The sequence below is a fragment of the Synchiropus splendidus genome, chromosome 7 (genome assembly GCF_027744825.2).
Source record: "Synchiropus splendidus isolate RoL2022-P1 chromosome 7, RoL_Sspl_1.0, whole genome shotgun sequence".
Lineage (NCBI taxonomy): Eukaryota > Metazoa > Chordata > Actinopteri > Syngnathiformes > Callionymidae > Synchiropus > Synchiropus splendidus.
The window spans coordinates 25163954-25178764 of record NC_071340.1 but is presented as its reverse complement, the minus strand read 5'-3'; the positions used below and the strand labels follow the sequence as shown (position 1 = coordinate 25178764).

At 41.6% G+C, this 14811-nt stretch overlaps 1 protein-coding gene across 1 annotated transcript in view; it reads left to right on the top strand.

The window, feature by feature from the left end:
* Window positions 1-14811, top strand: part of dock5 (dedicator of cytokinesis 5) — a 69281-nt gene that overhangs the window by 14344 nt on the left and 40126 nt on the right. Inside the window, exons 9-18 of the mRNA XM_053870241.1 lie at window positions 8-89; window positions 1640-1769; window positions 3185-3257; window positions 9642-9784; window positions 9946-10071; window positions 10205-10329; window positions 11451-11549; window positions 12979-13051; window positions 13137-13240; window positions 13477-13657. Coding sequence (XP_053726216.1) covers window positions 8-89; window positions 1640-1769; window positions 3185-3257; window positions 9642-9784; window positions 9946-10071; window positions 10205-10329; window positions 11451-11549; window positions 12979-13051; window positions 13137-13240; window positions 13477-13657 — 1136 coding nt within the window. The remainder of the gene's footprint in view (window positions 1-7; window positions 90-1639; window positions 1770-3184; window positions 3258-9641; window positions 9785-9945; window positions 10072-10204; window positions 10330-11450; window positions 11550-12978; window positions 13052-13136; window positions 13241-13476; window positions 13658-14811) is intronic.

The following is a 14811-nucleotide window of genomic DNA, read 5'->3' as shown; positions in this document are numbered from 1 at the left end:
CCTGCAGTGAGAACTTCCTGGTGCGGTGGGACAGCACCGGGATGCCCAAAGAAATCGAAAAACTCAACAACCTGCCTGCCCTATTCACGGTAAGTGGATTCTAACTTCCTATTCCCAGGGTCCCAGATTTGCAGCACGCAGCTGGAAATGTGTGACAAAGATGACAGTGTGCTCCTTGAAAAGCTCCTGATTCAGTAAAAGTTTTGAGAGGAAGGCTAAAATCCAGACTGTGGCTTGGTCACGTGTCTTTGTGTTTCTGCTGTGTTTTATGTTCTTCTGTGAGAGGTAATTGGTTTTATCTGCTGAGGTTCTGCTGACATTTGGCTGTTGTTCTCCATTAAATATATATTACGTCAAGGCATGGAATCCTCATATTCAAAAGGGATTAGAAAGTCCATGTGGGTGGTTCCGCCACCTGCCAGAGGGGTCATATAGGTGGGGTGGAGATAGACCACCAGTCAAGGGTGACAGTTAGAGCCATTGAAAGTCCTTCTCTGCAGGGTGGGAATCAAAGATGCCGCTGAGTTGGTCTCAGTCATATCTTCAGTCACCATGTGGAACATCTATTCATTCACAGCTAAATTTAACTATGGCGTTCCACAAGGTTCTATTTCAGGCGTCCTTCTGTTTTCCATCTACTTGCTCCCTGTTGGCCAGTCCCGCGTCCCAAAGGAGCTTTCCACTTCTATGTGGACAACACGTTTACTTGTCCAGAAAGGAAATCAGCTGCAGCTGATCTAGCATGGCTTGATGATGTCACCAGTTGGATGGCGCAAAATTTCCTTAAACCAGTCAAAAATAGAAGTACTAGTCTTTCCTTCACCCACCTCTCATAGTGTCTCTCATGCAGCCTCCCACGTCCAGAAACAAAACTCATGTAGCCCAAAATCTTGGTGTCTGATTCGACCTGTGACTTTCATTTGATCTGTCCATTGTTAAATAATGCTCACATCTGCTGACTTCAAAGAACGTATTCTGGCCTCGATTAGAACAGCAGAAAACTTGGACCTCAAATTGTAGGAAATTTGGGGATTATTAAAAAAACCCTGCTGAAAAATTTGTGGTATGAATTGTTCTGTGGCAATGGAATAAAACAATTTATGTTCATTTAATCTTACATCCCAGTCATCTGCAATTGCAAATGAAGAATAATCTAACTCTGAACTGCACACCATTATGTAGTAAGTGTTTGGATGTAGAAAGACGAGGGGCTGCAGGGAAGAATCTGAAGTATACTGCGCACCACGCAGAAGCGTCCCACACGTACCTTTGTCTGCAGAGAGAAAGACAGGTGACGCATCAATGTCTCAACAATGATGTCAATAATACATCAATGACAGTGCCACAATACTGACGATGGTGGGGGGATTTCAAAGCGGCATCGCAATAACAACAGAACAAATGCTGAAATGAGATGCTGTGTGGCCGTAATGACAAGCAGAACGATTATCGTCGAACGGGGAACACTCAAAGCAAACGTTCCTCATTTAGATTTCTTTCATTAAACATTTGCATTTCTCTCGCAGAGCTTCCACTGTTTCCACTGGCATTTCTCCCCGGGGCTTATTTTCTATTTGCTCAACCGTTGTGGTGGAATAGTCCACTCTTTTATTGTGAAAGTAATTCTGTTGGTTTTCAGGATCTCAGCAGCGGTGACCTGATGAGGCCGCGACTTTTCCTGGTGTGTCAGATCATCCGCGTTGGCAGCATGGAACTTAAAGAGGGCAAGAAACACACTGGAGGGCTGCGGCGGCCGTTCGGTGTGGCTGGTAAGCAGCCATTGTACCTTTTTAATATTTGTTAATGCAATACAATCTCTCAGCCATGAAGAATTCCATTTGGTTGCAGCGCTGCAGTCGCATGAACAGTTTTGTTGAAGTGCAAAAATGAAATGGGAACACCTGTTTTCTGACCTAGAAAATGTCTTAGCTCTGCCTGGGCGACAGGCTCTGGAAATTGGTTTTAGTCACAGGTTTTTTTTTTCTCTCGTGTGTTTTGGTCAAGTGATTAGTGGATTTGATGAAAATGGTTTGCTTCAGTGTTCCAGCAAATGGACTGAAACCAGAGCTAGATGGAACATTTAGCAGAAAATTCCAGTCATTCTTCGGTAGAAATAAAAGACACTTCAAGTATAACGCTGTGTGGATTGCTCTTAGTGAGAAGCCCTCCCCAGGCTCCTCTCAAGCATTTGCAGGACAGCTGTGGAAAAGGTAGACTGAAAAACGCCTCAGAATAGGATTGTCTGTTAAAGTATGAGATAAAATGGAAAGGCACAAGTCAAAACACAATCTTTTTTAATACGATTCAGGAGGTTCAGGTTTGACGGAGGGTGGGACGAATATTAGTAGCTTAGCTAATGTTACTGTTGTATTTTTAAGAGACTAGTGGCAGCCAAATTTATAAAACAAAAACAAAACAAAAAAAGCGAACAACAACAACAAACAAATGGAAAAAAACACTGCCGCTGCTTGTGGAACTAAAGTTTGCGTGTACACACCTGACACCTGAAGGGATCATGTAAGGGCGCCTGCATGTAAGTGATTATTATTCACTTCTAATGATTGAAAGCTAGTATTTTTACTGTCATCAGTGCAGCAAATGTTAAAAATTCCACCCATTGCTTCCTTGTTTCTTAGTGGGCTCAGTTCATTCTGTTCTATGTCACAGTTCAAGTTGGGAATGATTAATACAAATGGTTGTGTATGTTTTTTTTTGGTCTTTTTTTTTGACTGAGCAACGTATACACTGGAGTGACTTATAGTCTGAAAAATAAAAATGACGCCTTAAACTGCAAAAAATAATCAGTTAAATAAATTAGTTAAATAATCAGAAATTTCAAAAAGCATCAAAGAACATGTAGCGTTGTTTTAGATAGCGACACTGCTAGGCTAAAGCTTCCATTGTTTTGAATGGCTGATAAGTGACCGTCCATTTGCCATTTATCAATCACTTGTATTCAAAATTTTTGTATTCAAATGACCCCTTGTCTACTGTTGAACACCCATTATTTCAGTCGACATAAACCTCTGTTGCACTTGTTGTTTTGCTGGCACTCTAGCTCCTCGTCCATACATCTTTTTGGGTTTGTTTTTCATCAGTGGTGCTGCCAAAATGAATGAGATAATTACAGTGTTCTGTCCTGCTTTCCCTGGCGATGATGATCCTCATATCCTTCTCCCTGCAGTGATGGATATAACAGATATCGCCCATGGCAAGACTGACGACGAGGACAAGCAGCATTTCATCCCCTTTCAACAGTGAGTGTTCTGATATTGTCACACTTTTGTCACTTGAGTGCCGTGCTATAATGTGACACATATTACCATGAATAATTGAATGTGATTTGCAACTTTGTTTGGTATGTTAAATGAAATATTCACAGAGAACCTATTCTACTATTTATGCATTGCGTTTCAAGGACGTGAAAATGAAAAAAAAAAAAAAAACCACAACAACCCTTCACAGTCTTCAGTGTTAGACGCTGTCATAGATGAGCTTTAAGGCTCCGTCTCCATCGCACAAGTGGGTGGATGAAGATGATAATGTGTTTGGAGATTCTGGGAGGAAGAGGCCCCTAGAGCAGGACCAAATCAAACCCATACAACTTTAGTTTCTGTCTTCATGAGAGTCAGCAGGAATAGAACAAGCCCTTCTTAGTGACCTTTGATGTCAAATCCGTTTTTAAAATCTAGATTTTTTTTTTTTTTTTCACCAACGCTTCAGTATTCACTTTTGTATTGACTTCTCAGCCATGCTAGTTTATATATTTGGTTACCCTTATTCTGGAGTGAAGAGATTGGAAGGCATTCTTAATGCTAATGCTGCAAATATTAGAAGATCCCAGGAGCTTGGTGCGTTTTAAAATGTTAACATTCTTGTTCAAACTACAAGCCGGACTGCATGTGGTAGAAAAGACAAAAAATCAATTTGGAGAGTTGATGAATCGATATTGGACCGTGCAAAGAAAGATCGGATTGAGTACTCGCCCCTCAGAAGGGGCGCCGGTGTTTCATCCAATTCAAACTTCACAGTTGTCTTTATCACGATGCAGGATTTATGTTAGCACATCAGGAAATATTTTTTTCTTTTTTGTCTACACAGAATAAAAACACAGTAGTTCATCTTCCTAATTGTGATAGCTGAGTTTAAGTCAAGTCCCCTTTATTGCCATCCATGTTGTTGCTCTCCAGCAATGAACTCGTGAAAGAGAATATTGAAGCAGTTGCTATATGTATAAATATGCAAGAATTGATGCTCAAATTGAGTATTGGTGAATGGTTTCAGAGATGCCAGCTTGTTTAAAAAAATCTTCACATCTTTTGCAGATGTTGTCGTTGGAGTCCAGCATGAAAAAGAATTATGTGTTTCATAAAATCAAAACCAGACTTCTGCTTTTAGAGTGGCCATGGTTCCACGAGGCCCTCCTGTGTAGAAGACGGCAAATGTTCTCTTGTTGGACTTAATGTCTATGGAGATAGATCCTGCTGTGAAAGCCAATAACAGTCCTGTTAGAAGATTGCTGTCTGCAGTTATCCTGCTCTTGTAATTAGTTTCTATCAAGTCAATAGGAGCTTTTAGGACGTCTTCAGCTGCAAACACTTCTCTGGGCTCGCTCCTTATTGACTGTGTCAGTGCACAGTCTAAATGTTAAAATAAATGAATGCAGGTAAACTTGTTCAACCATAAACAACCGGTCCACTACAAAATCTCGCCAATTCATCGATGCAGACGACTTCTGCTTGGCTTTCCAAGCGCCAGGCTTTGAGCCACTTGTACGGGTGCTTACAGAAGATCGTGCCAAACTAGACCGGTTCTGCAAAACCTGGTGCTTAAAACTAAGCCCAGCAAAAACCGTCCACCCCAAAATGTGAAAGCCACCAGTGAACTAAACATGAATCTGAGCTGACTTGAACTGAAACATGCCTCGACTCCAACCTAAGGACTTGAAGGAGGATTACTCACCCTCAATACAGTGAGCCACAGGCTACTGCTTGGCTTAAGGGCTCAACATTCGCTAAATAGTAATGCAGGTAGACAATTAAGTATAATACATGTGTAATATCGTTGGCATGTAGACAGAACATTGGAAAAAACGGCCATGTCCAATATACATGGGGGCAGCTCCTGATACAGCTGTTAACTGGTTATTTTTCCAGTACATATCACCCATTCGTATGGGCCAGTAGACTCCTCTTGTGCCTGTTGTTTGGTAGAGCAGGTGGTGATTACTGCATTCTATGGCCAGTGGAGTGTACGGTTAGTTTTGTAGGTTATTTAGATGCTTAACCTCAACCGCACCATGGGGTAATCACAGTCGGTATCAGGTCGCACTTGTTGTACGTGTATAAATGTGTACAACACCTCCCATGCATTGTGTGATCAAAGCCAAGATGATAATGGTGGGAACAAATAAGAAAGTGGATTATCCTCCTTGGACTCTGCCTCCTCACACCAAAGTGATACATCATCATTTCATAAGCCGCGTTTAGACACACCACCTCCTCTGTCTCCATAGACAGAATAACTTCAGACCAATTTCAGTGAAAATGAGATGGTAGGAATGTTAACAAAAATATAAAACATTCTTTCAAAATTTGAAGAAAAAAATCTCTCTCTCTGTAGCCAATCTTCAATCGACTAGTTCCCAGCAGGCAGTAGGCATCTCACTGAGACTCTGCTTTGAAACTATGATATGATGACGATAATAATAGCAATAATTGTAGACACAAGCCAACTGTCCACATACAATATGGCCGTTTCTTTTTCTCCAAAAACTACTTTCTGGGGCTGAATGTTATCAGCACCATACATCACATATGATGGTACTGTTATATACTTAATACATCACCTGTTAAAGGTGCTGGACGTGGCCTTGCATCCAGTGCTAATGAGTTTCCTTCATTTTAATACATCTTATGCTCCAGAGGTTCAGAAAAATGACTCTCCATCATGCCTCAGTAACTTTCATCCAGTAGCTCCAATGAGGAAAAGGGTTGAGAGCCGGATAAAGCACTTGATCTCCTCCTCCCTGCACAGCACATTTGACGCTCGCCAGTTTGCTTGCCAGACCAAACAGAAGGCTTGACGTCTCGTCAACACCCTCCTCGCCACCTTGACGTACTTGTGAAAGTGTGGGTGGAGTTTTTGTAGGTGTCAATGTCATAGTCCCTCCCACCCTCTCAAAGAAGATCAGAACCCTTTGGTTTGACTCAGTGAAATGGGCCCCCAAGTGTCTCTCCAACCGGCCTGGTGTGCTTCAGTCGGCACTGTGTTGCTGCTGACAGCTTCACCGTGGTGTCGGCAGGATCGGCAACCCCTGCTTAATACCAGGTGGATGTGGTTTCCTTCCAAAGATCTGGTGCAAAAGCACTGAGAAGGTCTCCTTAATCAAGCAGCTTGTGGAGCCTTCTTGTGCAGAAGGTCATCAAGAGTCAGAGCCAATAAGGTGTTTATTGTCATGTTTTCATCCACTCATGCATAAGGATTGGTCGAGGAAGCACCTTCCAGTGATATGCATTCAATTATATATTACATATGATCCTAAAATTGTCATTTGTAAATATAAATGTGTATTAGAGTGTTTTATTTCTTTTTTTCTAATTTACTTTGTTTTGGTACTTTTGTTTATTAGGGAATTTTCTGGACAGCTTCCCGCTCATTTCGCTTCAGAAACACTCAGATACAGCGTCAAATTGAAATTTAACTGGCAATAAAACAAAGCATAAATGTAATTGCAGTAATATCTTTCTTCTTTTCCTGGCTCGCATCTTCCAGGATTGCTTGAGTTTTGAGTGTCCCGGTGCCATTAAATATCCCATTCTCGCAGCAGGTTTCCGGCTCGCCCAGGATCGATCGTGCCTCTGGTTGCCTGTTGCTTGGCACTGGTTGAAGTAAAGAAGCAAATGGATGTGGCAGTTTTCTCATGAAATCATTTTCAAATGATTCACTATCTCCCCTCATTGTGTCAGTTTAGTGTTTCAGAGAAACTCAGTTCCTGCTTTCATCAAAAAATCCGAGACTGATTTGACACATTTATTCAGAGCCAATCCTGCGATTGAAGAGAAATATGTTCTACACTCCCACAAATGAAAGCCATCAAGATATCGCCCGCGATTTACAGGCCAGTCTGGCAGAAGCCTGTTGCTGTCTGACAGAAGTCAGTGATGAACAAGGCTGGCAACATGGTCTGTGTGCGTAGAAACCAGGGCATCCATCACCGTGGCTGGTGTTTCACCTGGCTTCACAAGTCCCAGACTTCAGCCTGACCACATTTCAACCCCACAAAATGAGGACATCTTATTGCTAATGCCAGCAAAGATGTTTAGTGGCACGTGAATTTAGGTGCCTCATTAATATTTTGGTTGGGTCCAGCAGCTGAGAGCAAAGGAATGATGATATATGCATGAAAACGTGTCAGATTTGTCAGTTTTATGATATGCATTGTACTAAATACGCCAACACAGAACTCCATTGAAAACACACCACCTGTAAATTTGAAATGTATTTATCAAATTCCTCCTGACCCAAGATGAAATATAAAAGTCGGAAATGTTGCCACCACTGCAGAAAAAAAGAACACCATGGAACTGTTACTGTCACATTGACACCATGGAACTCAACGCGACAGTAACAAAATTCATGCACATTACATGAGGAACACAACATTCTGAAAACCCTCATTCTGATGAGGGTTAGAAATGAGCTGCATGAGTGCACAGCAGTTTTTGATGTAGTTGTACGTGAAGGTGTTTGGCAATGCAGAGTCTGTAGTTGTCTTGATAGGCACATTAAGCTATCTCTGAATGACACCATCTAACTTTCTTATTTTTGTTGCTCAAATATTTTCTATTGTATTTAGAATTTTTTTTTTTTTTCTGTTTTCATGGCATTATATATATATATATATATATATATATATATATATATATATATATATATATATATATAATGCGTATGGGTTTTCGCCGGGTTCTCTCCGGTTTCCTCCCACAGTCCAAAGACTCAGTAGGTTAATTGGGCATTCTAAAATTGCCCCTAGGGTGTGTGTGTATGTGCGTGCGTGCGTGCATGCCCTGTGATGGACTGACTAATATACAGAATATTGGATATATATCATGTCTGAAATACATTCGAGCTGTGTTGTTGTATGAGCTGCAGGGTTCAGACCACGAGGAAAAAAGTAGCATGTTACAGTCCGGGAATGACCCGGGACAGTCTGGAGCCTAAGTGGTCAGCTCTGTGAGACCACCTCACCTATGTGATTGAACTAGTCCTTCAATGAATTCCCCGTGTGTTGTCCCAAAAAACATTTTATTGTTTTGAAGAATTCAATTGTGAAGAGTCCCATTGCTCACAGGCAAGAAATCAACAGCGTGACCTAAATTACGGTACTGTGAACTTCTGCAGCTAATGCTGACTAAGATTAGACCAGCTGGCACACTTGGCTCTCACTCGAAATACGGTCCCACTCTCATGTCAGAACGAGTTTGGACCTCCCATCTGTCGTCCCGGAAGAGGTGGCTCATCCACCATCATATGGCTGCCTGTAAAATGGTTTAACCAAAGTGCACCGCAGCCACATAAACTCCAGTTATTATACAGAAGCTGTAAAAGTCACCTGGTTATTGGGGAACCTCTTTGTCTCATCAAGCTCTTTGACTCGCTCCAGCTGTGTTTTTTCATTCTCTATCTCTTCATTCTTCTATCTTCAATGTCTTTTGTCTTCAATACTTTCTCTCTTCTTATTATATTTCCTTTCTATTTTTCTTACATTTGATCTGACTGTAAATATCTAAATATAAATATATATATTTATATGTTAAAATATAGTGCTTTTTGCTATTTTTTAATGTTGTTTTCTTCATTAGATTTTCTTTTTTTTGCTCTGTTTTTCAGTTGAGCTTCCATAGTCTGTTATTTTTTTGTATACATATAGATTTTGATCATTGCAATGCAATTTTTAACGTCACAATATTAGGAAAAAAATCCATAAATAGTCAGTGAAAAATATGTTTAAAATGAGAAAAAAGAAAATGAAAAATACTATCTGATGATTACTGATAACAAAAATGAAAATGAATAAATGATTTTTTAATATATATTTTTCTCTGTTTACAGAGTAAAATACAATGATGCTGACTCGGATCTACTCATGAACACTCAAACACTCATGAAATTCCAAATCCCAATATCACCGCTCTGTTCTGTATGACTTGATAGCACTTTGAGCATTAACGGCATGATTGATAGTCATGAGCCTAAACGGACAGCAGGTGGCAGCAGGGTCTCAGAACTTGCTTGCACAACAAGCAGTAGAAGAAGATAGAGAGCTTTTGCTTCTGAATCTTCCAGTGATACAATTTGCGGAAGATTTAATCGAAGTCCATTCTTCCGTTACTTTGTGAGAAAAAAATAGTATTTTGTGTTGATGTGTTTTATACATGGCCTGGCTCATTTGCAATCCCACGGAGTGTCAGCAGAATATAGTTGGATAAGTCTTGTGCATTCTTTCCTACCTCTGGCGGTGTTGGCTTTTTCATGTCACGAGGGACATTTTACTCCCAAATCTGTCCATTTATGTGTCTTCTGTCAGAGCTCTTGACAGCCGAATCCTGCCATTCAAACCCAAATGTCTCTCGCAGGATCGCCACTGAAACCTATATCCGTCAGAGGCAGCTCATCATGTCGCCGCTCATCCCGTCACGAGTCATCGGAGAGAACGAGCCGCTCACCGCCGTCTTCAACAAAGTCATCGCCACGCGGGAGGTCAATCACAAAGGCCAGGGTAAAATCAAGCGCTCACAGTCGGTGTGTCTCCTGTGATTTCCAAAGGTGGCTCCAGTTTTGACCTCCTCTTTAGAGGTGGAGAAATGATGTGCGAGGGTCCTCGGAGTGTTTCCTTTTTGGTGCCTGCCTCATTGAATTTCTGTCTGTGTTGGCTGGCAGGGCTGTTTGTGACTCTGAAGCTGCTCCCGGGGGATCTCGCCCAGGTCAGGAAGGACTACCCCCACTTTGTCGACCGCAGCACTGCCATTGTCAGGAAAATGGGCTTCCCAGAAATCATCCTCCCAGGTGACTCCAAGTCTTTGGAGCTGGGCACTGCTTTGCATACTTCATGGTCATGTTCCTTATAATTGCCCTACAAACAGTGAAGCTTCCGTCAGTTACATAGACTCTTCTTGATCTTTGGCTGTCCCTTTTCCAGGAAACGTCAGGAATGATTTCTATGTGACATTGCTGCAGGGCGAGTTTGACCGTGGCAAGAAGAAAACTCCTAAAAATGTGGAGGTTATTCTGAGCGTGCATGATGATGAAGGCAACCCGATGGAGGTGAGTTGGAGCGGTGCAGGTGTTGTTGCTGCAGTTATTCTATTAGTGAGCGTGTGGATGGGCTCTAAACATTTCAGCCCCAAAAGCACAACGATACATAGAACTCTTTGTCGAACAAAGCAGATGAGCAGCACTCATTGTTTTTTCCTCTTTTTCGTTTTTTGGTTCTTATTTTCTTTTTCACTTTAATATTTTTTTTCTTCATCTTCTTTCAACTTCTTTTTCTGAGTGTCTTCTTCTGTTCACAACGCCTCGCTCTCTTTTTCATCATTTCTTTCTTTTTCTATTTTTTCTTCTCTTTCCTAATCATTTTAGTTTCAGAGAGAAGAACAATATTTCATGCCATTTCAGCTTCTTCTTTTCAAAACGTGTCGTTTTTTTGTCCTTGTTTTCTTTTAACTATAGTTTCTTTTTCTTTTCTCCAGTAGCTTTGTCCTCATCCATTTTGAATTCTACTTGTCCTCCACATTATTTTTCCTTTTTACTCTTCATCCTATTTTTTTTTTCTCCTTTTTCAGTTTTCAGTTCTCTTTCTTTCTGTTTCATTTTCTTCTTCTCTTTCTCTTCTCCTTCCACCTGGTACCCCCAACTCTCTAGACCTTTCTGAACACTCACCTCAGCTACTTCCACTTCTGACGTCCTCATCTGTCACCGATCCTCCTATTCACGCTTTTTAGGGCAGCCTGTGGTCACGTGGCATGTTTCTGATCTCCATGCACATCTTTGATTTTCCACTGCACAGAGCAGTGAACCGCCTCTGTCAAGGTCGCTGCCCCCCCGTCCCTCGCCTCCCCTCACAGGGACCTCTGCAGACTAAAGTCCAGGATGCCCGCTGTCCCTCACAACATCACTAATGTGTGTCTCAGGACATGTCCAGCTCTGCTCACTGCTTAATAATAGCTCTCGCTCCTGAGAGGTCACCGGAGTTAAGCCTTGTCAGCTGACACATCAACTGATCATCCTTCATTATTAAGGTCTGCCATGTCTCGTCATGCGCCTTCATCCCAGTCCGGTCTCACTCATGAAAGTTTGAAGTTAAAAGAAGCCGGCAGCCCGGCTGTGTCAGCGCTGGACTGAAGGAGGTCGTCCTTGGATGCTGATTATGCCTCTGTGTTTTATAGAAAGCCATATTTCCTGGAGCCGGTTATGATGGGATCTCAGAGTACAAGTCTGTCATTTACTACCAGGTGAAGCAGCCATGTTGGAACGAGACGGTGAAGGTAAGATGTTCTGTGTGAATAGTCCCTCTCCTCCAAAAATGGGTTCAGTCGGCGAGACATCAGGTGTCGGGGTGACACCAGGGTCCAGGGTGAGAATCAGTTAGTCGGGAGTTTCACTCAACAGCCTGGTTAATAGTGAAATACTCTGCTACAATCGCCCTGAAGAACCGTGCACTGCAGTGCCATTTGGAGAACAGCATTTCACAAAAGTATTCTGCAGCTGCTTCTTCACTTCTTTAGCTGTTGCCATGCTTTAACTTCTCTCTCCTCCAGGGTCTTCCTTATTAATTAAAAAAGATATACACCGTGAAACAATTTTGACGATGTTCAAAGTGAACCAATGTGGATTCTTGATAACAACAAACACAAGTTCTCAAAAATAAAAGAGGTGGCTTAGTTTCTGCCTTGGGTGTAGACTGATGAGACAGAACCCCTTATCCCTTCATTTTGGACATGAGATGACACGCAAATCTCAAAGTACTGTAACTCCTCGAAGGTCTGTCCGATCCAGAAAATTCAGACTCTGGCTGAAAAATGGGACACTTCTGTGGTAGAGCCGGCCAAACACAGAGCATGCTCTCGCGAGTCAAGACCTCTTCTCTGTGAGGTGACTCCTGAATGCTGGGTGGAGTTTCAGAGGTTTCTGGAAGATGTCTGAAGGAAGCTGTTTGATATGAGTCACTTAGTTTTTCTATTTCAGTGCAATGGCTCCTGCAAGACTGGTGTTACACATTTGTAGCTTGAGTTTCTTTCAGAACTATGCTATGACTGTCAGGGACCGTGACACCACCATGATGCTCTCCAGTGATGGGCTGATGAGGCTTCATGAAACAGTGCCCTTATTTGTAGATCTCAGTAGGTGGAGCAGTTGATTGAAAATGAGGTGTCATTGAAATGGTTTTTGAGCAGAGAGTCCCATCGAGTGGGCTCAGCTTGATTGGACTTGACTTGGCAGAAAAGTAGACAGTAGAAGTTTGCAATCAGTTTTCATTTGTTGATGAAATATTTTTCTATTCAAATGATGAAGACTGGGTGTGACGATTGGGTGTGAACTCAATACCACCTATTTTTCAATATTCAATATTCAATTCTATCGAATGAGGAACATGAGCTGTTGAGGTTTCCAGGTAAACCTTTTTGGAAGCAGTTATTTATTTTGACTGACAGTAGAGGCTGTTCATTGAGAAGCAAATGTGTGCATACAATTTTCTGAAGGATCTATCAAGAGTCTCAGTCTCAAGATATTCATTCCTTATTTGGATGATGGAAATGAGAAGTAAATTCCTGAGATGTTTGTATGAATCGCAGTGTGTGAAATATGAAAATAAAACACTGCCTTTCACAAGTGTGTTGAGTCAAAGCACTTGTGAAAGCCCAACGTAGCGTTGTCTCTGTCAGTCCTCATTGTGACTGGGGAATCTCTCTCAAGGTGACCATTCCTATCGAGGACGTGTGCCGCTGCCACCTGCGGGTGATGTTTCGACACAGATCCTCCCAAGACTGTGAGTCTGCTGGCCTCATTTGTATGATAAACAACACCTTTAATCCATCCAAAGCAGTAAATAGAGATGCCTGTGTATCCTCCAGCAAGGGACAAATCGGAGAAGCCCTTCGGAATGGCCTTCGTCCGTCTCATGAGAGGCGACGGGACAACGCTCCGAGACGGCAGACATGAACTCATCGTCTATAAGGTGATCTTCAAAATGACACTTTCATATTGCCAAGCCATGAAATGTAATTCTTATTCTAAATGAGCCGGTGATGTCGAGTGTATTACCTTTATTTAATTACACTCAGATTTGAGACTTGAATAGCTGACTGTGGGCAGATGGAGTATGCATGAATCTCTCCTCAATCAATAGCTATGAAATTAGATCTCAGCCGGTCGATATGCTGCCATCCATTCTCTGTTTTGTGTGTTTCTTAGGTCGACGTGAAAAAAGCAGACGACGCGAAAGTTTATCTCACCTTGCCAGCGACGTACAGGGAGGTGGAGGAGAAGGAGAGGCAGGCGGGGAAGCCGTTCCACCACTCCGGAGTCATCCCTGTGACCAAAGACAGCTTCCAGATCGCCACGCTCACCTGCTCCACTAAACTGACTCAGAACGGTACCGCAGGCCTGTTTTACATCCCTTTCCCTGAATGTTGAGATCAATTTGACATCAGTGCTGCACCCTCACCATCAACACTTTATTCTTTTTCTATTAATTTTTAGCTCATTTATGGGTCTCATTTTTAAGTGACAGGAACAATAAAAAAAAGTGATTAGATAAATAGATATGTTTAAAAAAAATCTTAGTGTCTCCAGAAACGCAATGGGCTCATCTAAAACTGACTTGAATTGGCGTCTTTTCATGTTGTATTATTGAAGTGCATCCACTCAGTGATTTATTTTAACCAAAATCATTCGTCATGTACATTATTTATCAGCCCTTGCAATGGATTACAATTTTTAATCTCAATTAATCGCATTATAGCTGAGTTGTTGGAGTAAACAAATGTTTGCATGAGGAAAGCATTATTAGCTATTCTGGCGTTCTTCTTCCTTTAAGTTACATTTAGAACAGATACAAAAAGTGTTAATTTGTCAATCACAAGTTAACTCAGCTTTAGTGTGTTTAATTGATTATTATTGCAGGTTATTATTGCGGATTATTGCATCTCAGTGGGGAAACAATAGGGTGTTCATAAGTCCAAACAAACCGATAGACACCTCCAAAATCATTCCATTTCCAACCAGCAAAAAATGGCTGAACGCACACAGCTGCAGTGACTTCATAGAGTCCGACGAAGTAGTTCAAAAGATAGTTTTGGATTATTGTGTCAAATTGTATACATACGTTTTCAGAGAGAAAAAAGAGAGACCAGCAGGCTGCTCAGCAGTGAAAAATTCAGTTGCACTTTTAATCTTTTTCTCTGTTCTTTAAACTGATATTACACATCAAAACTCATTGCAAAGGCACCACAGCCATCAATTAAAATAAATCTGGCAACCTATGAAACAACCAAAATAAGATTTCAATTCGTTAAATGTATAATGTTGCTATTTTGAGGACAATTTATAAGTATGGAACAGTCACATGACGTCTCAAGATTCCTCACCTCACCTCCAACCAGGTGCTGCAGCGCAGCTCCTGCCAGTGTCAACAGGACTTTCATAGCTATGGATAAATTCAGTTTTGCCGCATATTCTGAGAAACAAATCCAAAATTCTATAGCAAAAATTGCTGAACTGAAGTTACTGTTCTTCACTTGTCAATCA